The sequence below is a fragment of the Bactrocera dorsalis genome, chromosome 1, assembly GCF_023373825.1.
Source record: "Bactrocera dorsalis isolate Fly_Bdor chromosome 1, ASM2337382v1, whole genome shotgun sequence".
Lineage (NCBI taxonomy): Eukaryota > Metazoa > Arthropoda > Insecta > Diptera > Tephritidae > Bactrocera > Bactrocera dorsalis.
Window position 1 is genome coordinate 41,927,578 of NC_064303.1, and position 24,372 is coordinate 41,951,949.

Genomic DNA, 24,372 nt, shown 5'->3' on the forward strand with positions numbered 1-24,372 from the left:
GTGAATGGCGTACTTGGAGTCAGACCTCTATCTATTGCAGACGAAGAACTCGAAATGCCGCGAGAAACGAGAGTGAGCCTTGCGCAGCTTCGTTCTGAGTACTGTAGCAAGTTAAACTCCTACTTATCCAGAATATACTCTGACATATCAAACATATGTCCAGCATGCAATGAGACCCCGGTTCTATGATTGGTCTGACCCCATCGAAACAGCACGTTTCTTGGGCCCACTGTTGGATGACGTCGGTATGAAAAAGCAAACGAGTTGGCTAAGTCAGAAGCCTCTCTAGACGAGTCCGAGGCAGAGACACAAAACACATGGAAATCAACAATCGAATGCAAGATAGCGAAACATACTTTTATGACCAGATTTTCACAAAACAAAACTAAGGACTTACTACACAGGTCCATGAGCGCTATAATAGCACCTGTCGTAGTTCAAACTCGAAGGGAGCAAGAAAACGTTCTGCACTTCCTCTGTGAGTGTCCTATCACAAACTTTTAGACTCCAGACTTTTAGATACGTAGTTTCTTTGAGAGCAATAAATGTTTTGAACAGAGCTTGATATCAAGATATAAGATATGACGATTAGCGCTTCTAGCGCTAATTGAGCCCGAAAGGGCAGTACTCATACTAATACTTGGATATTGGAAGTATAAGCAAATTGTCCTTTCAAAATTTTATGAATTTTTCAAGTGATATTTACTCTTGTAGTGCAGCATTTTTAAAGAATTTACATACATTATCCATTGACTGATTAATATGATTAAAGTAAAATTTATAATTGTAAACCGTAATTTTCAGGTTCTTTCAATAAGGTTTCAGGTTTTGCTAATAATTTCCTTTAAAGTCAAATTATTTCAATAATCCAAGAGTTTAGACGATTTGTGTTCCTGTTTGTTCATCCGTCCATCCGTCCGTGTAAGCGATGACTTGAGTAAAAATTTGAATATCTTTATGAAACTTGGTACACATGTTCAGTTGCATAGCCAGGATTATGTTCAAGGGCTTCATCGGAATCGGAATAAAAATTGGACGTAGCATTATTCGCTTTTATTTGAAGTTTCATAGCTCAGGAGTCCCATCCAAATTTCGTAACATCATAGAACTTGCCTCGTATACCTAATAATAAAATGTTTGAACTTCCGGTTGACTTTATACCGTATATATTGGGTAATATGTGTGGTATATTAATGGAGTTAAGGTATCGTCTCAGTATGAAATTTTCGAAAAATAATTTTTTTTTGTTGCATTATCGGATAGTATACACTGTAATAAATATTCTCTCAAAAGGAAATCGAAATTCAAATTATCACGGTCACTACAGGGTTTAGTGAATGTGTGAGCTATCAATTAATGCTAAAAATTACAGCAATCTTTTCGACCTTCCTTTAGCCTCTTTATAGTGATCTCCGACATTTTTACTTTGAATATACTACATGTGATATTTTAATGAAATTAAGTGAACGTGGCTTGCTAAACATAATATGAGTTAGCGTTAAAAATGAATGATATCCCAATTTCCCTAATGTAATGATTTCTGATTCTATGGTTGACTTTTTCCTGATACATATATTAATTTAGTCTGTCTGAATATACGTATCTCATTTGAGCTATTTGGGTTTTTAATATAAATATTCGGACACTAACATAAATCGGGAAATGAAAAAAATAATGTTCTATAGTATTTGAAATATACATCGATCTTTTAAGGAATCGTTTATATTGGAACAAGCAATGTGCGTATATTTTCTTTTCAATAAACAATAATTTAGAGATTACGAAATACAAGTATAATATAGATATTAAAAAAACCAAATCAGAACGAATATAAACAATTGGTTATTTAGTGCACCATTCATAGGCTGAGTTAAACATGATTTGCCATGGGCTTTCTACGGAATTAATTTTAAAGTCAGCTGGAACATAAGGCCATTGGAACATGGCGGTACATCGTTCCGGATGCGGCATGAGTGCTAAATGACGTCCGTCTTCTGAACACAGGCCTGCAATTCCATCAACACTTCCATTGGGATTCATTGGATATGTTTCAGTAGCGTTCCCTTTGTCATCCGCATATTTTATGGCAATGCATCGATTTGATTTTAGTGAATTCAAAACTTCTGTAGTACGGAACGAAAATCTGCCTTCACCATGTGATATCCAACAACCCAAAATGGAACCTTTTAATTTATTCAACATTATTGAATTACTATCTTCAACCCGTATTGTTGTCCAGCGACATTCAAAGCGTTCCGATTTATTGTGAAGAACCGCAACTTCCGGCACGTCAATTATGTGTCCTTTAAGCATGCTAACATTGCCCACCCACCCGATTAAGGCCATGAGTTGACAGCCGTTACACACTCCCAACGAAAAGACATCCTGGCGTCGTTTGAATGCTTCAAACTGCGGAGAAAGTAAGTCGCTAAACATAATATTGGCGGCCCAACCTTTGGCAGAACCCAAAGTATCGGCATAACTAAAGCCTCCGGGGAATATGATGCCACGGTATCGATCCAAGTAAGTTCTTCCTGCAAAAACAGAGACGATATATAAAAAGTAGAATAACGGAGGTTTGTTAAGGGGTTACATACGTCCAGCAGCACCAAAAATGCGCTAAAAGAAAAACTGTTTTAAGGGATAACAATAGAAATGAATATAAAAAAATTTTATACAATGTTTATTGGTACTTAAAGTTAAAAAAAAAGTATTATTTTTAATTTTTCTTTACAAAAATTAGTACATAAAATATCACGTGCCAAGTACAATAAAAAAAAGTTGCTCCATGGTCTGCATGATAACTCATACAGTTTTTAACATTTTTTGATGCGGTTTTTTTTTTAAATATTCGAAAATGTTTTCTCTATAGTCTGTCGAGCCGAATTTTTTAATTTCGAAAAATTTTCCAATTTACGGAATTTAGAAAAAAAAAATGCGTTTTACGTCATAAATGTCACACTTTAATTATGTTTATAAAATTTTTTAATAAAAATATCAAAAACCCGGCTTGACAGACTATAGAGAAAACATTTTCGAATATTTAAAAAAAAACCGCATCAAAAAATGTTAAAAACTGCATGAGTTATCATGCAGACCCTCGCCGGGCGGTCTGATTTTCTACCATAACTTTGTATCTATGGGGAATTTTTACAATCGACTTTCACAGAAATACGCCTAAAACTATAAAGAATAATTAACTATAAAAAAAATCGATTTTTTAAAAATTCTGGACGTATGTAACCCCTTAACCGCTGTTTTCCTCAATAAATATTAAGCGTATTTTGCTGAACTTAAACTAAAGGACTACAATATGATTCTATTGTAAACTTAAAGATATTGTGTTGAGTCATTTCAGTTTCATTACTCTCATATCCATAACATTCGTGCTCAATGTTCACAGAATTAAAGGTTCGACAACCCTTGATGTCATAGAACCAACATCGTAATATTTACAGTGGGACGATTTGAAAAAAAAAAAAACTCATTAATTATGTTTATTTTTGCGATTTTTTTTTTTTTCAAAGTATTATCATACAAGTATGTACTTATGTATAAAAATTAAACGCCACGTGCGAACTACAGCACGGAAAAACGGGAAATTTTGCACATGTATACGTTTGTTCTTGCAGAAGATTCTAACGGAGGTCTTTTTCGCAAAATCGCCGTCGATTTTGCAATCTTTATACATAAATGTATACATATATTACGCTTATATATGTATATACATATATATATGTGTGTGTATACATTTATGTATAAAGATTGCAAAATCGACGGTGATTTTTTTATAATATATATGTAAATATAATATATAAAAGAAAGTTGTGTTAGTTACACAATGTATAACTCAAGAAAGGCTGAACCGATTTGGCTGATACCCTATATATGTGAACCTTATAAAATTCTGTGCATATCAAAATTGCTATTCATAATTTCCTTTTATCCATTTTTATTTCACTTTTTTTAATGAATAAACAAATCTCACAATCAGCTGTTTAAATGCACAACTCTGCCGTCTGTCACCATCTAATTTCAATGCGCATTAGGGTGTCTTAATGCGCAATAATTTTGCTCGGGCTAGCCGATGCTTAGTATAGTCATGAAAATTTAGGAATTTAGTTTACAGAACTCTTTCTTATATAGAATATATGTTTGAAAATTTGAACATATCTAATAAAATGCAAGTAAATTTAGTGTTTTCAACCCACAAGAATTACACAAATTTATCATATTATGAAATAAATATCTCCATTTTCTTTTCCGATAAAAAAAAGAAATTAGTAAAATCGAATTTAATAGCTCCAAAATGTATTAGAACACACTTACCGCACAATAGATCGGACATGGTAACGTCATGAACTTCAAAATTGGCTTTGATTAAGGATGCCATAATTTCTCTATCGCTATTGACGCCCTCTTCGCGAATAACGGCAACGCTTACAACTTTTGTGGCCCGAAGTGCACTTATTTCAGCTTTTATGTCGAGACTACAATAATATTTAGGAGCAGAGCGATAATTCAAAGAATTATATTCTTCCAAAGCGTAATCTGGATTGGATTGCAGTTTTTCTATTTCAAAGCTTGTTCTTTCCCATTGTTTAAAAAGAGTTTTAACATCGTTATGAAGAATGGTTTCGGAATGACTTTTTATGATTAAGGTCGAATTGAGACCAAGACCACTTGTTGAACCTAAATAATAGTTTGGAACTCCATTATTCGTGTAGGTATTTTGAACTTCCGACAGTAATTTCATTGGCACCTCAATAACCCAACCACATTCTTCAGCATACAAAACAGCCACTTCTGGTTTACCAATTAATTTTGCTGCTTTATCGATATTAGCAGTATTTAATATCTTCATTACATTGGTTAAGTCAATTTGAAATCCACATAATCCTCCGAATGCCATTTCCAATAAACATATAATGAGCCCACCATCACTAATATCGTGCCCAGCTAAAAGTTTTCCCTGCTGTATTAAATTTTGTGTAGTGGTGAAAGCTTTAGAAAGAATGCCACTTTGCAAAACTGTCGGGCACTCGTCTCCTTGCTGTGAAAATGCAAGGGCTAATGCGGATCCACCCAATCGAAACTTCCCTTCGATGTTTATCCATACAAGGGCAGTTTGCTCTCCTAAAGAAGGGCCCTTAAGATCTGGAGTTATCTTCACGGTAATGTCTGGACACGGTACGTAAGTAGAAATTACAAGTGTGCCTGGAGATTTTACAGTTTCGTCGTTAACCTTTGCAGCCATAGAAAGTGAATCCTTTCCGCCATCAACTGCAATATGCAGTTCCTTCATCATCTGACACATTTCTTTGCAAGCGTCATATAAACGGGCACCTTCTCCAGGTAATTTCGCAGGCCACATCCAGTTTCCAGAGCATTTAACATCTGCTAATTCTGTGATTTTTACAAAAACTAAATTGGATATTGCTTCCGCTACACACATGCGTGCCATTGCAGAAGAGCTTAGGATGCCTTTTATTGGTTGAGTACCGATAGACGTAGCTATGCCTTCTTTTCCAAAATAAGAAATTGCAGTTAAGCCGTAGTCGGCTAAAGGAGTGTGTAACGGCCCTACACACTGCTGCTGCGCGACTAGACCGGTAACGCATCGATCAACCTTATTAGTAAGAAATCTTTTACTTCCTACGGATAATTGACTTAGGACGGTTTTCAAGCATTCGGAATTATTGAAATCTGAGTTTAGTGATAATGGTTTTAGCTTTTCTGAAATACGGTCCAATTTGTATTCCCTTTGCGGCATATCGCCAAGTACATGTTTCAGTTCAAGATCAAAGGGTATAGCACCCAATAAATCTAAATTATCCTCCAACTCCAAAGCGCGTTCAAAATCGGCCTGACTTTCAACTAATGTCACTCTTCCATTTCCGGTAACAACACCAACAAAACAGATTGGGCAACGCTCCCGTGAGCAAATATCTTCCAAGATCTTACGATGTTCAGGCTTGCAAATTAGTGCATTGTTTTCTTGATATTCTGCACCCCACAACTCTAAGGCATTTATGGTGGGATCACCCAATTGAAATTCTTTCGAAAATATTACTGCTCCCGCGAAACCAGGTTCTACTAGCTCCTTCAAAACATTGCCATTACCGCCAGCACCCTATAAAAAAACATTATGTTATAATTCTTGTTAATTCGTACATATAATTATAAACAACACAATAAAATTAAACTCTTGCATTGCAATTACTTATATTATATTTGTGTGTATGTGGAGAAATCTTTTCAAATTGTTACTATAAATGTACAATCATGTGGAGCAGGAAAAGGAGAATTCGTATCAGGCGAATTTGTGAATTGATTTTGTAACATCTTTATATTATTTATACTTTTAAATATCGGATGGAATATAAATATAGGATTTGGTTTATAATAGTTTCTTTTCTATTCGAAATTCTTTCCATGATTGCAGCGGGAGGGGATTACTTTGAAGGAGATGAAAGGGACAAAATTCGCCTTCCAATTTGATCACAGTATTATAGAATCGGCTATAATCGTAAGCGGTGTCTACGCCGGTAAAGAAGAAGAATAAGTATGGAACGACTTGACGCATTACGTCTAGATCTTAAATTGAAAGCGGAACTGAAGACGTTGCTTCGCTTTATGAGTTCTTGAAAAGTTACAAGAAGATCCGACATTTTTGACCTAAACGTTGTTTAGCGATTAGGGCTTAATGGGTATGGAAACAAGCAAAATTTCCAACGGCTTGGTGAGGTTTGTGGACCGATAGAATCACGACGATTTGATGCCTAAAATTGAAGCTCGTGATCTCGGAGACATTTGGTTGTAACAAGACGGTGCCACTTTCCACACATCGCATCAATCAATGGATTTATTTAAAGAACCCTTCAGTGAGCAGAAAATTTAAAATTTTGGGCCGAACAATTGTCCACCTAAATCGTGTGATATCACACTGTTCGATTTTTTCCTGTGAGGATGTGTAAAGTTTCAAGTCTTTGCGAACAACCCCGCTTCGATTCAGGCCTTGAAGCAAAACATTATGAGTATCATTCATTGTAGGGAACCTCGAAATAGATCACCCTTTATTATTCATTTATATATTAAGGGATCCAATGGGATCAATGCTGTGTGAAAAGCTAGGCAGTATTAATATCTTCATTCTTTCTTTATTTGTTAATTTTAAGCAAACATTTATAACGATTTTAAAAACTAACTATACTACACTTCAAATTAGTACTAACCAAAAACAAACAAGTAAGGAAGGGCTAAGTTCGGGTGTCACCGAACATTTTATACTCTCGCATGATAAAGGGATAATCGAGATTTCATTATCCGCCATTTACATATTTTTTTATTTTGCTGTAAAATTAATTAGATTAGTAGTTCCTGAGATATGGTTTTTGGTCCATAAGTGGGCGACGCCACGCCCATTTCCCATTTAAAAAAAAGCCTTGGTGCAGCTTCCTTCTGCCATTTCTTCCGTAAAATTTAGTGTTTCTGACGTTTTTTGTTAGTCGGTTAACGCACTTTTAGTGATTTTCAACATAACCTTTGTATGGGAGGTAGGCGTGGTTATCATCCGATTTCTTCCATTTTTGAACTGTATAAGGAAATGCCTGAAGGAAACGACTCTATAGAGTTTGGTTGACATAGCTATAGTAGTTTCCGAGATATGTACAAAAAACTTAGTAGGGCGCGGGGCCACGCCCACTTTTCCAAAAAAATACGTCTAAATATGCCCCTCTCTAATGGGATCCTTTGTGCCAAATTTCACTTTAATATCTTTATTTATGGCTTAGTTATGACACTTTATAGGTTTTCGGTTTTCGCCATTTTGTGGGCGTGGCAGTGGGCCGATTTTGCCCATCTTCGAACTTAACCTTCTTATGGAGCCAAGAAATACGTGCACGAACGGACAGACGGACAGATATACATCCTGATTTCAACTCTACTCGTCACCCTGATCACTTTGGTATATATAACCATATATCTGACTCTTTTAGTTTTAGGACTTACAAACAACCGTTATGTGAACAAAACTAGCTCCTTAGCAACTTTGTTGCGAGAGTATAAAAATACCCTATTAGTATTATTTGGGAAACATTTTCAACCTTCTAATATAAATATTATAATGTCTGATACCATAATTTCAATGTATATATTTATAATAGCGTAATATAGTATAGTTACCTGGTCATGTATGGCTAATATTGGATTGTTATCGCCCATTTCTATGCAGGCGCGTACAACTCGATTAAGCTTATTTTCCATTTCGGCATCACCACGCTGAACAGCATTGAAGTCTACATCGGAATTACTGGATCCTTGTACTTCTACAGAACTCGCAGCACCACCTCCTACACCAATACGATATACTGGTCCGCCTATTTTAACTAGTAGCATTCCTACAAATTTCAAGTCAGCAAATAAGTCAAACAACTTAAAATCTTTAAGAAAATTTAATTTGTTACCTCTTTTCGGATCAACTTTTTGACGCATTGTTGAGTCCATTATGCCCATACCACCGCTAAACATGATTGGCTTAACATATTCTTGGCGTTCACCAACCCAATTCTCAAGACCATAAGAAATAGCGAAACCAGCAATTACAGGCTCGCCAAATTTATTACCGTAATCGGATGCGCCATTGCTTGCCTCAATTAAAACTTTAAGTGGCTTGGCAAACGATGATGGATATTCAAAATCATTATTCTCGTATGTTTGTGTATATCCTGTATAGTAAGTATTTGTAAAAGCTTGAAAAATTTTATATTTAAAATAATTTACATACATATATATTAATTTAATGTATCGCATTCGAATTTAATAAATACAACTAGACCTATAATTACATATACATATAATTTAAGACTTGCAAAATACTTACGAACCTGGAATATTTAAACAACCAACGCAATAACCAGCAGTGCCAGCTATGGGTATACCGCCACGTCCCACACCTTGAACATCCCTAAATAAAGATATATAAGAAATTATCAATACCACGAACCTAACCACAAAAAATAGAAATGACAAAATCAATATTATACTAAAGGTTTAGTTCTTACTTTAGCATACTTTATGAATTTAGATATTAACTTTTATGCGCTATCAATTATAGGGAACAATTTGAATATAAATTGAGTTATACTGACGAACTTGGTACATACCCTGAAAGTCACCTATCGCTTAATTCACCAGTTAACTACACAATAGCGCTATCAGAGATTTAAGCTAAAGTTGCTATGAGTTTCTTAAAATCCAATTAACAATTCTACCAAAAAATATTGTGGGCATGTTCATCCCAACACAAAGCGTACCACCCGAGCACAACTCGCCTTTCCCTCGTCTAGCGTTGCCTTTCGCTGGTGCCTTGCTCTTGACATTTATTGCGGTCTTCTCGAACTGTCAGCCTTATTCTGCAGTCGTGTGTCGCCACCAGTCTGTGACCAGCGACTGTTCCAATCATGTATTTTCAGTCTCTTCTATTAAGAGTGAGTACGAACTTTGTGAATTTTTGATTTACCGTTTTACACATAACTTTTGCAGTTTTGCACTCCGATAGATCATTCCATCGAACTCTACCCTTTCTTACCATGCTCCTGTCTAGCTCGTCGTATAGACAATGAATGGGTTTACCAATGTCGGTCACGTTATCGGATGAGAGCCGTACACCACTGTTGGCAATCCCGTTCACTGTCTCATTTCCATCGATGCCTTTGTGACTTGGCAGCCAGTAGACGTGAAATCGCTTATCCCTGGCAACAACCTCCACGGCTGCCCTGCTTCCCAAGACACTTCTGGCCGATTTGCAAATATACGTTACTGCCTTGGTTGCTGCTTGGCTGTCTACGTAGATGTTAACTGTGGAATTGTCTGCCTAGCGGCTATCTTCGTGGCTTTTCCCCTGCTTGAAATATACTGCAGTGGTTTGGCAGCAAGGAGAGTATATTCCCGCACCAACTCCGTCCTCCATTTTCGAGGATGATGTTTAATGTGTTGCCCACAGCTAACATAAATTTACGCCAATCATATTTGTTTATGTTTACTCTCAACGTTCTTTCTCAATTGAAAAGTGGGAGCACGTAGTCGGTGCTTGCCACTGTCAACCGAGCTATGCCATAGATGAATATCGTATTTTTTTGTGAATACAAAGAGGTCCATTTTTTCCGGATTCAACCCCAGACCAAAATTTTGGACATTGTTGAGAGTGGTGGTCTTAATACGGCTGCTGGTGTTTAGACACCCTCCCTTTATTAAGATGCCAATGTTGTCTGCATATACCACTATCTTTGCATTCGAATTCTTATTTATTTATTTTCTTATTTTTGTCCATGGGAGAGGAGACAGCACTCCGCCCTACAGTTCTCTTCCAGGTGGTGCTAAGACCCGAAACAAATCGAGGGAAAAATCTGTACACAAAATGGTTACCAAATTTTAAATGTTTAGTGATGGATGATGAAACGCATGACATAATATGTATATTTAAAATAGCTTTCAAGTAAACAATTTTATGTCGCAATTGAAAAAGGTAAAGTAAAGGAAAAATTTAAGGAAAATGTAATGGAAAAATGTGCATCGAAATTTATATCTTGGCAAGAGATTTGCTCATGTGGTAAAAAACCAGAACCATTTGTAACTAAAGGCATCATCAAACACATAATGGTAACGTGTTGGTTTGGCCGCATTACATAATGCTGGAAGGATTTAGGAAATTTTTATGATACACCATACTCAACTAAAAACTAAAACATTTTCATGAAAGGGAGATTTATTTCGAGGTTCTCCTCTACTTTAACACGTTCCCTGTCCCCATACAAAAATAAATTTTTAACTGTACACGTGCAACACTTATTTTTAAAATTATATTGCTGTAGGCGTTTTTAGAGGTTATCGATGTATTTTTGAACTATCCCACACATCTTGACAGCGATATAACGGTAAAAAAAAATTGTATCATCTATGATACACGAACGTGTCACTACGAAGTTGAATTGCATACGCTCTATGTATCATATATGAATTAAAATTAAAAATTAATTTTTGTATGGGGACAGGGATATCATATATCATATGTATCATATATGATACATGGACGCTGTACACATGGTACAAGAAAATAATTTTGTATCACATGTGATACATTGGACAGGGAACGTGTTAAAGAAAAAACACATAAATATCTATTTTAAAGAAAAAGCACATAAATATCAAATTTAATGGGGAATGCTTATTACCATTCGGAAGAACATTCTATGGCATTTATTTTGAAGATTATCTCTTTCAAACGTTGGGCACATTACGTCTCAGTTGTTCCATCTGATTAGTCCAATTTTCGATTACTTGTTCGAGCATTTCGACTCTCGTCCAAGACCTTAATCGAGCGGGAAAAAAAGCTGTGATATCAAACAATCTTTGTGGTCAATCGACCGGCCCAAATGGTAAAATTATCTGCTCACCATAGTGTTCTCTCAATAAATCCATTGAATGATGCGATGTGTGGGAAGTGGCGCGGTCTTGTTGAAACCAAATATTGACGAGAACACGAGCTTAAATTTCAGGCAATAAATAGTCGGTTAGCATGGCGCGATAATGGTTACGTTCTCACCGGCATCATTTTTGAAGAAATGTGGACTGATTCTGGATGAAATGACAGCTCTTGAACGTCTTCAAGTTTTTATTTTTGTATTTGGTACGCTTTCAATTTAAGCTATCGATGCTCATATGTTGACCATAAGTTGAGTGAAGCGGCAGAAACACATTCTTTACAGAACGTGAATTTTCGTAATAAATAAAAATATTATCTTTAACAGTTTTCGGAATTTTTTTGCACACATGCCTGAGGTACATAGGTTCAATCTCTAAATGAATTGTTCAGATGGGACAAATGTAGCATATAGCATATACCCATATAAACGGATCAATCAAACTTAAGTCCTTATATGAAAAACTTTTTTATTTGACAATGTACCTTCAAAAAATTTTGCACAGATTGTTGTCCGGGACAGCACTACAACCTTCGGATAAATTAGACAACTATAGAGTATAGCTGCCATACAAACTGATCAATAAAAGTCAAGATATCGATCTTTTTATACCCTTGCATACTATCCTAACTGCAGCTGTGAAGGATATTATAGCTTCAGTGAAGTTAAAGTAAATATTTTTTCTTGTAACCGCTTTGCACACAAAAACAAGAGAATAAAATAATATAATTTTTGTGCTGTTATAACCCTAGCACATAACATATGATTGCACTGTGCTCATCTAGTATACATATGAAGTACTAATTTTTAGTACTCACCTCAATCTACCACCTGTACCTGTGGTAGCTCCACTAAAAGGAGCAACTGCTGTCGGCATATTGTGCGTTTCTGCTGTGAAAATTAAGTCTGACTCAGTTTTTACCAATTTAACACAGCTGGGCTCATAACATTTTTGTGGTCGTATTGATTTATGCTTAAAGCCATGTATTGCACTACTGTTGTCGCTGAATTTTATAGTGTTATTAGTATTACTATATTTTTGAGTATTCATTATCATTTTTATTAAGGACTCGGGCTTTTGTTGTCCGTCTACTAACATCTTGCCTCGAAAAAACCAGTGGCGGGAATGTTCGCTGTTGCTTTGAGCACAATCAAAGAGTTCCACAGTAGACGGATCCCGTTTTAGAACCTTTTGAAAAAGATACGTGTAATAATCCATATCCCAGTCGCTAAACGCAAGGCCTAATTGAAAATTCACTTTCTCCAGAGCTGGTCGCCCAACTGTTAAAAGAGGTACGTGATACCAAGGCTCATGACATTTCGGAAGCTGTTCATTAAAACTATTTAATGGTAAATTTTCTTTAATATATTCACATTCGGTCATACGATCCCCAAGCAAATCAATAAGTTCTGATTTTATTGTTTGTGTCATAAATTGAGTTGAGTTAAATCCAATAAGATATCGCGTTGACATCTCAATGCGTACTATATTTTTTAAGCCAACATTTTGACATATATTCACACAATTGGTTGAGAATGCAGTAGAAAAATTAAAGCGAGGGCCAATTTCAATGAGAAACGCCTGAGGATGGGTTACCAAAAGGCTTTTGTCATTCAACGAAGATATATTAGCCTGTGGATCTTTAAGTAACCAGCGTAATAAATATATATTTTTTGTGTCCATCTCACTACGAGAAGTAAATTCCACATGATAACATTTTTCAACTTCTAATGATGAAATATTGCCAGATATCTATTAAAAATAAGTAAATGTTATTAATGTATAATTTTAAAATGAAAGTTATATTCTAAACTTAATATTGATTTATACATAATATAATGCAATAACCTTAAACTTTATGCTCTATAAAGACGCTGTAGCTAATGGTTTTAAATATACATAAAAAAATAGAAAATTGCGGTTAGAAAAAGAACTAGTTCGCGTATACTCAGACATGGATCTCCGATATTTCCTTCCTAACAGTTGGGCTGAAAATGTTGTAGGCTGATAAGTACATAGATGGTTCAACTAATAATGAATGAAATGATTTTTAGTCAACCCCTATCGTTAGAAGATACGTGTACAAATTTGACAGCTATCGAACTATTAGTTTATGAGTATAGGAATTTGAGTGAAGCAACTTGTGTCAGTTTACAACAAAGGGATTGAAAGTAATTTGGTGTGTTTATAAAGTATTGCTTTTTGGGGAAAATATACTGTGGAAGCCAGGGTTTGGATTGATCAACATTATTTGGACTCTGCACCAGGGAAATCAACTACTGAAAAGTCATTTAATACGAGGCGAAATGGGCACCGAGGACTATAATGAAAGTAGACATTCTAACGAGGCTGTTATCAACGAAAGCAAAAAAGTTCCCAAAATAATTTGAGATGCATGTAAAGTGAAGCTGTTGACAGAGCTGAAACTCTAAAAAAATTAATACTTGGGTATGTGAAAGCTGTGTGCCAAGTGGTTGCCGCGTAAGCTCACAGTACAACAACAAGAAAAAACGTTAACTTCGGCTGCACCGAAGCTGTTATTACCTTAAGCAGCAATTCATGTCAAATTTCGTGAAGATACCACGTCAAATGTGAAATTTCCAATACAAGCCCTTGATTCCGATCGTTCGGTATGTATGGCAACTACATGCTATAGTAAGCCCATCTGAACAATTTCTTCGGAGATTACATTGTTGCCTTGGAAAATAATCTATACCGAATTTCGTGAATATATCTTGTCAAATGCGAAAGTTTTCCACACAAGTCCTTTACTCCGACCGTTCAGTTTGTATGACAGCTATATGCTATAGTAAGCCGATCTGAACAATTTCTTCGGAGACTACATTATTGCCTTAGAAAATAATCTATACCAAAATTCGTGAATATATCTTGTCAAATGCGAAAGTTTTCCATACAAGCCCTTGACTCCGACCATTCAGTTTGTATGGCAGCTATATGCTATAGTATGCCGATCTGAACAATTTCTTCGGAGGCTACATTATTGCCTTATAAAATAATCGATACCAAATTTCGTGATTATATCTTGTCAAATGCGAAAGTTTTCCATACAAGCCCTTGACTCCGATCGTTCAGTTTGTATGGCAGCTATATGCTATAGTAAACCGATCTGAACAATTTCTTCGGAGATACATTGTTGCCTTGGAAAATAATCTATACCAAATTTCGTGAATATATCTTGTCAAATGCGAAAGTTTTCCATACAAGCCCTTGACTCCGACCGTTCAGCTATATGCTATAGTAAGCCGATCTGAACAATTTCTTCGGAGACTACATTATTGCCTTAGAAAATAATCTATACCAAATTTCGATATATCTTGTCAAATGTGAAAGTTTTCTATACAAGAACTTGATTCCGATCGTTCAGTTTGTATGGCAGCTATATGATATAGTGGTCCGATATCGGCAGTTCCGACAAATGAGCAGCTTCTTGAAGAGAAAATGACATTTGTAAAGTTTCAAAACGATATCCTAAAAACTGAGGGAGTAGTTCGTATATATACAGACAGACAGACGGACAGACAGACAGACGGACATGGCTAAATCGACTCAGCTCAACATACTGATCATTTATATATATGTACATATTATAGGGTCTCCGACGCTTCCTTCTGGGTGTTACAAACTTCGTGACAAACTTAATATACCCTGTTCAGGGAATAAAAACAACAACGAATTGTTGATTATAGTGTTTGAAGCTCTTTAATCGTAATAAAACTAAATTTTTGCGAAAATATGTGACAGTGAAACATGGTTATATATGATAGCAGTACAGAGACCATGAGATGACTTTTGTATATTTATATCACTAGATGACCCGTCCTTTTCATTGGTATGATTTTTTACGTGGCGGGTCCCAAACCCAGCGCACAACCCTCTACAAGACGCTCATAATTCCCGTCCTGCTATATGGTGCAGAGGCTTGGACGATGACAACAACCAATGAGTCGACGGTACGAGTTTTCGAGAGAAAGGTTCTGCGAAAGATTTATGGTCCTTTGCGCATTGGCCACGGCGAATATCGCATTCGATGGAACGACGAGCTGTACGAGATATACGACGACATTGACATAGTTCAGCGAATTAAAAGGCTGGCTAGGTCATGTTTTCCGGATGAACGAAAACACTCCAGCTCTGAAAGTATTCGATGCAGTACCCGCCGGGGGAAGCAGAGGAAGAAGAAGACCTCCACTCCGTATGAAGGACCAAGTGGAGAAGGACCTGGCTTCGCTTGGAATATCCAATTGGCACCACGTAGCGAAAAGTAGAAACGACTGGCGCGCTGTTGTTAACTCGGCTAAAATCGCGTAAGCGGTGTCTACGCCAGTAAAGAAGAAGAAGAAGAGGACCCTCTACTACTACTACCATCTATATGATTTCTATTAGTTAGTGAGATATAGCAATTTGTGAAGCAACTTGTGTTAGTTTACAAAAAAAAAAAAGGATCATAAAGCAGTTCGTGTGTTAAAAAGCATTTTTTTGGGAAAAATACTGTTGAATTTGGGCTCAGGGAAATCCTTCGCTGAAAAGATATTTGCTAAGCTGTAAACAGGCGAAATGAGCACCGAGGACAATGATGCTCTAAAGTTCATAATCCAACAAAAACAACGAATAACTGATTCTGAGAAGTGTTTGAGTGCTCTTTAATCGTAATAAAACCGAATATTCGCGTCGGTGTGTGACAATAGAAACACAGCTCCATCATTTCGCACTGGAGTCCAATACACAGTCATTCTAGTGGACTGTACATGATGAACCGGTTCTCAGGCGTGGAAAGACGTAAAATTCGACTGGAAAGGTTATGACATCAGTCTTTTTGGATGCACGTGGTATAATACATACTCAACGACTAATTACTGAGCCAGTTATAATCTATTTTACTGCGTATTTGGTTGCAGTTCTTTTCTACTATTCCAAATACTTAGCAATTATATCATTTTTGAGGAAGAATCTGTTTAAAATTGTACGCATACATATATTCAAATGATTCCTACAAACATGAGTTGTGAACAAATGCTTATGATTTCATTAAATTTTGACATAAAGATATAAAAGGTATCCTATGTCCTTACCCTGGTTCTAATCTACCTTCCCACCTTTTCAGCCAAATCGGTTCAGCCGTTCTTGAGTTATAAATGGTGTAACTAACACAGCTTTCTTTTATATATATACATAGATGTGTGATATGATCACCCATAAAACAACTACAGGGTAAATTTTATAATAGCAACCCCCGATTTCGGGTAGAGAATTTCCTTCAGAATATATATATATATATATATATATATTCTATATAGTTGCCGCTGACTTATGGTTTTTGAGATATTTGCATTTAATATTCAAAAATTCGATTATTTAAAATGCGTTTTTCTCCGATTTATAATGTATTTTACACTTATATTTTTAACTTTTATATCCACTAATAGCACAGCCAGTGAAAACGTAAAATCGTGGCCCAAGTCCGCTGGCACGACCTATCTTATGGGCGCGCAATGTAACTGAACAGTGAAAAACGCTACTCCCTTCTCTCTTTGACGTGGGATGACGTGAGAATTCACGACATTTGGATTTTTGCCGCAGATAACGTGGGAGCTGATTGCTCTCACACAACGCAGGGTTGCCAATATCGATATACTGCAGTAATTATTAACTTTTATAATTCAATCTGTTCAATATGTTTGAAATTTTCTTAAAATAACTCTAAATTAGAGTCGAATGCTATTATTTATAAATATATAAACTATTTTTATTAGTTCGTTTTTCAGTTTTGATATTTTATATTGTAAAAAATTGTAATTGAAAACAAAGATGTGCTCAAAACTATATATGCGCATTGAGCAATGGCAACAATGTTCAAATGAAAATAAACAAAGACGGCTGATTTCTGCGTTTTTACCACGTTTTTCACTGTTCACACATTTTGCCGATGAGGAAGGAAAAGGAAGGAAGGTAGCAGCGTTTTTCAGTGGTTGTGTTATAACACTTCACTACCTCGTTTCTACCAATTTGTTTTATATTAAATAGTGCAAAAAACAGGAATAAAGGGATGTCCAACTTATTCCAGTGTGAGAGCGCTTCAAAATAAGCGTTTTTTATAACATTTTCCATTATGGCCAGATTGGACAAAATACTAATTTTTGGACATTGAAATTAAAACACCCAACATTTAGTAAGAATAAAAGTTACTATTTAGTGGTTATTTAATACATAGAGAATTTATTTAAATCTTTGTATGACATGTTAAAACAACTGACTTTTGACTTTTCAATACCCAATAAAAGGTTTTAAGCTTTTAAGCTCTTAATCAATAAATGTTTTTAATAATTTTCCATTGAAAATAATACTATGATGCTTCACCTTACAAAATGTTTCATCAAATACATTTAGATTTCACAAATTTATTTAATTTTCATTGTTTTACATAATTTGTAAGTGCAACAAATCTCTCCGTTTACATATTTTTTTGGTAAGATTTCAATCTGGCCATCGCTCGTATCCAATTGCTAAACGTCAAAACCTACTGAACTCGATTAGCTGTCAAAGTTCAGTAGGTTTTGACGTTTAGCAATTGCTCTCTCACTTCCAGTGAGAGAGGAGTTGGACATCTCTTTATCTCTGGCAAAAACAACTTTCATTCAATATGCAACTTTTGTACAGTGTTAACTTAAGTACATATTTTACAAAAGAGCCAAAAGAAATAAAGAAAACAAATAATACCCTTTCTGCATTGGCGGCCTTCGTCCGCCGTTCGCTTTGAACTCCTTTTTGGGTTGGCGGCCTTCGGATAATGAAAATTCTGAAAGATTTTACATTACTTATCACACGATAATGAATTTGTATTGGTGACATAATCTTCCTTTTATACTTATTTCTATTCGATTACACAATATTATAACACGAACTTTTTGGTTGCTTGCAACCATTTTCTTATTGTATGAAAACGACAGTTAAATATGAAATTAAAGATATTTATGCACCCATATCAATGGCATATTCCGTGAGGTATCAAATACCATTACCTCATCTAATATTTTGACATATACCCTTTGGTCCATGATGCCTTCAATTAAGTGAATTGGACCAACACCGCAGTGTGAAAAACAACCACATACCATGATTTGGCATCCTCAAATATAACGGTTTTTGTGGTAAACCGGGGATTATATTCTGAGTTAAGGGGACGTCGAACAAAGTTCCTAGATCCTATACTACCAAATAACTCAACTTTGGATTCGTCTGACCACAATATGTTTCGCCATTTAGACGCGGGTCAGGAGCCATGCTCTTTTGCAAATTGTATGCGGGCGTCCATGTGCTTCTTTTTGAATAGCGCTACTTTTTGTGGACTTCTGGCAAATAAATTGTTCTGCTCCAAACGTCTACGAATAGTTTCAGTGTTAACTGACAAATTTAGTTCGTCCCGCTGCTCCTGGTTGAAGCAAAAGGATGAATGTTGCAGGAGCGTACTATATTGTGATCGCCTGCAGTGGATATTTTGCGCTTTCGTCTACGAGTTTCATTTTTGATTCTATAATTTAAGGCATTTGCTACCTTTTAAGGAGAGAATTTTACGATTTCTTGGACCTCTTTATAAGTTTTTCGTAGTTTTCTCAATTTTGTTATCGTTTTCTGGTTTTCCTCTGCCCACTGGAGAAAACCCCAATGATTAAATAAAATAATAACTAATTTAAATTGCTGCTAGATTATGGAACTACACTTACTTTTCTAATTTTTTGAATATGTATTTTTTATGTTAAGGACTATTTTGAAAACGAAATATATAACACTCCTATTATTTTGTGGAAAGCAATAACAAGTGTCTCCGAGAACTAGCTTACCAGAAGTAGAATAGCAATCACCAGAATTTTTCATGTTGGCACTCCTATTATTTTGTGGACAACTGTCGCATGAGGAAAAAGTTCCGTTATCGTAGAAATGATGGCGATTTACATCGCATTTAAGTATTTTCATTTCGGAGAGTTTTTATCAATTTTAGATTTCTTTCCAGTAAAACTGTGCTCACATAATATTTAGCGGTATTAAATTTTATGAAAAAAATTTGCCGGGTAGAAAACCAAAAAAGACCACCAGTTCTGACGACAAGACTCTGGTTAGGCTAAGTAAATCGGATCCATTTTTAATTTCCACAGAAATATGGGCTCAATTATGACGTACTAATATCGGCACAAACTGTACGAAGACGACTGTAAGAAAATTCATTGAATTGTCGCTTAGCAAGACGAAAACCTAAAGTTTCGAAAAAAATATTAAAAACCGAAAAGCGTTTGCTAAAGACCATCTTTGAAAGGACTCTAAATGCTGGAATTTGGTAGTCTGGGTGACAAATCCAAATTCAAAGTATTCGTCAATGATGGAAAGCCACATGTAAGCGACCCCCTTGTAAGAACTTAACACCAAGTACAATAAAAAACATATGAAACATGGTGGGTCAGCGGTGGTGGTGTGTGGTGCTTCAGGTCTTCAGCCGTCGGTCCGATTGTTTAAATAGTCTGTAAAATTATGAACAAGGCTTGGATTTTCCAATACGATAACGACACGATTTTCCAAACACACTGCTCATGGGTCGTTAAAACTTGATTAAGTAGCCAAAATATTAAGATTCTGGATTGGCCAACTTAAAGGCCGGGTCTAAACGTCATATAAAATATCTGGGGAAAACGTCCAACAAATACTCTTTATGAGAATTAACACAGGGAGAGTGGAACAAAATAAGTCTCGCCCATTGTGCTACTTTAGTCCAAACAATGCCGAAGCGATGTACTGAAATTCTGCAAAATAAAGGATATCCAATTAAATATCAGCTTTTGGTAAGGTAGAATTTCAAAAAAAATTCGTATACTTCGAATAACTAACTTTTTCTTCAGATGGCTTAATTATATGTATGTATATTCACAACATTTTGGATGGGCTAAGCGAATGAACACAATATTTCTTTATGTTAAAAGATAAATATGTGTGTATATGTATTCTGTTTAGAACTGAATTAAAATTTGTATTTTTTGTAAAAATAAGTTTAATTTCTGTACTAAAAAAGTTGCTTGGAAGATACTTTCATATAATAGAGGTGTGACCTAATTATATGAGCACAAGTGTATGTACATATGTATATATTTTTTAGATCTGGAGAGCCTCCTCTATCCGTTCATACCCATTTTAACGCCGAAATCCCAGCTCAACTTCGTGTAAGTAAATACCCCCTTAATTAATTAACATGAAAAAATGTAATATCATTACATGTGTCTTATTATACTTACTTGTTGCAATTGTTTCAGTAATCTCGACTTATGCGATTCGCTCCATGTGTTTGAGGAGAAATAGCGTAAAATCGGCATGACGACAATCACGCAGTCAATATTTTCTTAATAACACGTGTGGAATAACCGAATCAAGCGGTAACTTAAGTGAATAGAACGATACGTTTATGCAGCGTTGTTTAACAGCAACTGGCAATTAAATATAAATTTATGTCTGCACTTCGCAATATTAAACTATATTGTTATACATATGTATGTATGTATATGCATACACATATGGTATAGTTAGGTTGTAATATTTTTCTTCAGAGGTTATCAGCAATAAGCAAAACAAATACAGAAGACTAACATTGTGTGTCAGTCCAGCGATTATCAACACCTTATTTTCATATTTCGCTTACGATACGATTTAATTTAAAAGATCAATGCTGATAACAAATTAATGAAAATATTTTCATTATAGCTTGGCAATTGCATACAAAATAAATAAAATGCAGGATTATGATATAAATAAACAGAATCTACATTACACTGTGGTTAATGAATATTCAGCTGGTAACAAGAAGAAGAGTTCTATCATTCGAAGATCTTTACGATGATGAACATGTACGATTCTGTTTGATAATGAAAAGCGACGTTCAATCTGACAGCTGATTACTTGCCATTATTGCTTCACTCATGAAGATATTTTAAACATATGTATATAAGTGCATAAGTAATAAATATAAAAAATTGATGATTAATACAGTCAAACGCGGTGTTGTTGTTGTGGCGGCAGAATTCTGCCGAGTTGACAGTCCTTGGCCGGATAAAAATCCGGTTCCGTTCCGGTTACGTAGACCCGACTGTCGTGGAAACGGTCAAATGCGGCTGTTGTTTTAACGGTTATCACTCCCCGTTAGGATGGTGAGGGTTATCAGTGTTGTCGTCGAGGTCAAACGCGGTGATCTAGTTCGCCTAATTTTATGTTGCTTTAATCTATGAATATGTAATACATTGAACACATGATTTAAACAAAACACCTGCTTGTATGTAAATGGAACATCATTGTATCGATCAATATGGGGAATCTCTTGCTCTTGCAAGATTGCAAAAATCCTATACCGAAATATACAAGGATACGAGAGCACCCAGAGCAGAATCTAGTGATATATGAACGGCTGATTCGGTCAATTTATTGTAAATGACTATAGCGCATGGCTATTGTGAATTGGTGCACCTTCTGCATTCATTCTTAATAAAAAAAAAACTGTAACAAATCTTTAATATATATAAATTATAACATCTATGTAAAATTTACCTTCCTGAATAATTTAATGACGTAATATGTCTTTATGTAAAATTGCAGCTAAAACAGGGTTGCAATTATACTTTTGGGTGACATTGCACGCAAATAGACATGGGTTTTGGTCTAACATTTTACAGCCATTGCAAATAATTGTCTGCGTGTTTGCTGTTGTGCCGGTGCACCAAGAGGAAATATCTGCAATTCGTGCACCGTGCAACGGTTTTGCAAGATCAAAAGGATACCCCTAAAATGTATAATAAAACAAGCTCTTTTTCAAAATATAACAAGTCCTAAAAGTTATGATTTTAATAAAGTTATAAATTTTCTTTTAGAACTCAGTGTTTTATAAATAACTTTTTTTTATTGGTTAATCCGTTTTGTACGATAGTAGTCTCAATCCAAGTACTCGATTTTGTAACAGTAGCGTTTTTGTTTAGATACCCCCAAATATAATAGTCACGAAATTCTTGTTTTTAATCGCATCTATTATATGTGAATGTGTTTTGCTGCTTTAGCAGCTTGCACACTGATTTCATCCATGCTTTTACGAGCACTTTCAGTCATATCATCTAATGAGTGTTTTGTTTTCATTAAGAAATCATCGGCAGACTCGGCAATACCTTTGACTTCTGCGTTTATACGTCCAATTACCCATTCAAGACCTTGACGACCTTTGCCAGCATTCATGCTTATGGTGGATGTTAGCATATCTTCCATATAGTGACACAATGGAACGCCTTGCACACTGACGGATGCTTCCTGTTTAAGTAGAGTTTTACTTGAATCCGTTGGATGTGGTTCGTAATAGAGGACTTCATCAACCGAAATGTGCCGACAGAAAGTTAAGTTAATGGTTTTAAGAACCATTTGTTTACGTTGCGGGTCCACAGTAGAGCGTTCACTTGCAAAACATGTTTTGGCAGTACCAATCAGTGAATTTGTCCATTTTGGGAAATACCACTTCGACTGAACAAGGCGGTGTGTGTGCAACACTCCGTCTACCACTCTACGCTCTACAACATCTGTCCCAATTATAGATGGTGTCATCGGATTAGGATATTTTCGCCATGCTGCCTGTGTAACCGTTTCCCATGGGTGGTTGAAAGTGTGCTCCGATGTCCATATCTTCATTATGCAAGTTTAGATGTGAATATTGAGGGCTTCAGTTAGTCGTTTCGCAATCAATTTTTGCCTAGGGCTACAAATGATTTCAGCCGCCTATATTAAAAAAAAGTAATATTCCAAAAGTTATTAAACAATCACATTCAATTTAAAGTTATGATTTGCTCTATAAAATTGTTAGAAAACTAAAACAATTTGATGTAAATAACCTTTGGCTAAAATTAAGTAGCGAAATAAATGCCCAAGTATCAAAGAAAGAAGTGTGGACCTCAAAAAAATTTTCAACGTCTAAATAAATATTGAATACATTAAACATACCCTATTGACTTTTTCTATTCATGGTGATGCCGTTTCACTAAATTTAAATCAATCGCTCAAGTGGCATCTACCCATTCTTGTGTTTTTGTTCGGTACGTAATGGCTGATTCACATACCTCTTTCATCACTCTGCTTGACAATTTATACTTTACCAACGCAGCGTATAGAGCAGAGGGTACATCAGATTGAACGCTTTGCTTTCCGTACTTCTCTCTCAAAAAGTGTTGACTATTACTTCGTAAAGCGTAAAAATATAAAGTTGCTTAGCATTTCCTTGCTTCGCTTCAAAGTGAGCGAACTCATATGAAATAATTCAAAAAAGTTATATGTGAATCTGACAAAGGTAACACACTCGTGTTTTCCATGAGTACTCCTACACATGGGCTGTATGCCAAACGGTAGACGCCTGAAAAATCTGACAGATGGGCGTTAAACCTTGTTATTTTCCTAGATGACAAAGGTAAAATTTCGGTACTCCTAAATGTGATTACAGATATGAATTCGCGAATCCACATGATCCGCAGCAAATACTACACAAAAATAAAAATAATTGGAAAAAACTAAAGAAATTATAAGTAACTTGGAAATCAGAGAATTAGTTAGTAAAAATAATAAAATATATCATTTATTAAATATAATAACATAAATTAGTAAATATAAATTTATTAATAGTATTACATATACTAATTAGAGCTGTTTATTCAATATAAGTAGTGTTATTGTTTTTGTTGTAGCGGCAGAATTAGCTGAGTTGACATTTCCTACAGTAAATTTTCTTGCGCTAGTATGCAGCTCTGAAGAAATCTAGTACTAATCCATGCAAGATGGAGGTAACAGATTGCACAAACACATGGAAACATTTTCAGCTGT

The 24,372-nt window shown here is 35.5% G+C and overlaps 2 protein-coding genes across 5 annotated transcripts; both read right to left on the minus strand.

Moving 5' to 3' along the window:
- Nucleotides 1-1,719: 1,719 nt before the first annotated feature.
- LOC105225190 (phosphoribosylformylglycinamidine synthase) lies at nucleotides 1,720-21,952 on the minus strand. Of its 4 annotated transcripts, none has more exons than XM_049462352.1 (7): nucleotides 20,775-21,952; nucleotides 12,299-13,233; nucleotides 8,886-8,965; nucleotides 8,466-8,726; nucleotides 8,185-8,399; nucleotides 4,330-6,133; nucleotides 1,720-2,534 (listed from the first exon to the last, which is right to left on the minus strand). In XM_049462352.1, the coding sequence occupies exons 1-7, from the start codon at nucleotides 20,850-20,852 to the stop codon at nucleotides 1,843-1,845; spliced, it is 4,065 nt and encodes a 1,354-aa protein (XP_049318309.1). In that variant the 5' UTR covers nucleotides 20,853-21,952; the 3' UTR covers nucleotides 1,720-1,842. The 4 variants fall into 4 exon arrangements, with proteins under 4 accessions (XP_049318309.1, XP_049318310.1, XP_049318311.1 ...); XM_049462353.1 differs by lacking the exon at nucleotides 20,775-21,952 and adding an exon at nucleotides 16,572-16,592; XM_049462354.1 differs by lacking the exons at nucleotides 12,299-13,233; nucleotides 20,775-21,952 and adding an exon at nucleotides 16,572-16,981.
- Nucleotides 21,953-22,331: 379 nt separating this feature from the next.
- LOC105225199 (protein slowmo) lies at nucleotides 22,332-23,544 on the minus strand. The gene is made up of 2 exons (XM_011203558.4): nucleotides 23,394-23,544; nucleotides 22,332-23,280 (listed from the first exon to the last, which is right to left on the minus strand). Exon 2 carries the CDS (start codon nucleotides 23,191-23,193, stop codon nucleotides 22,549-22,551), a length of 645 nt encoding a protein of 214 aa, XP_011201860.1. The 5' UTR covers nucleotides 23,194-23,280; nucleotides 23,394-23,544; the 3' UTR covers nucleotides 22,332-22,548.
- Between the last annotated feature and the right edge of the window lie 828 nt (nucleotides 23,545-24,372).

Bases quoted from the DNA above. Each gene is read 5' to 3' on its own strand.
- LOC105225190 (XM_049462352.1), bottom strand. From the start codon at position 20,852: ATGCCGATTTTACGCTATTTCTCCTCAAACACATGGAGCGAATCGCAT. The intron at 13,234-20,774 runs GTAAGTATAATA...TATTTTTAATAG, and splicing joins TACTGAAACAATTGCAACAA to ATATCTGGCAATATTTCATC. The intron at 8,727-8,885 runs GTTCGTAAGTAT...CTTACTATACAG, and splicing joins TGGTTGTTTAAATATTCCAG to GATATACACAAACATACGAG.
- LOC105225199 (XM_011203558.4), bottom strand. From the start codon at position 23,193: ATGAAGATATGGACATCGGAGCACACTTTCAACCACCCATGGGAAACG.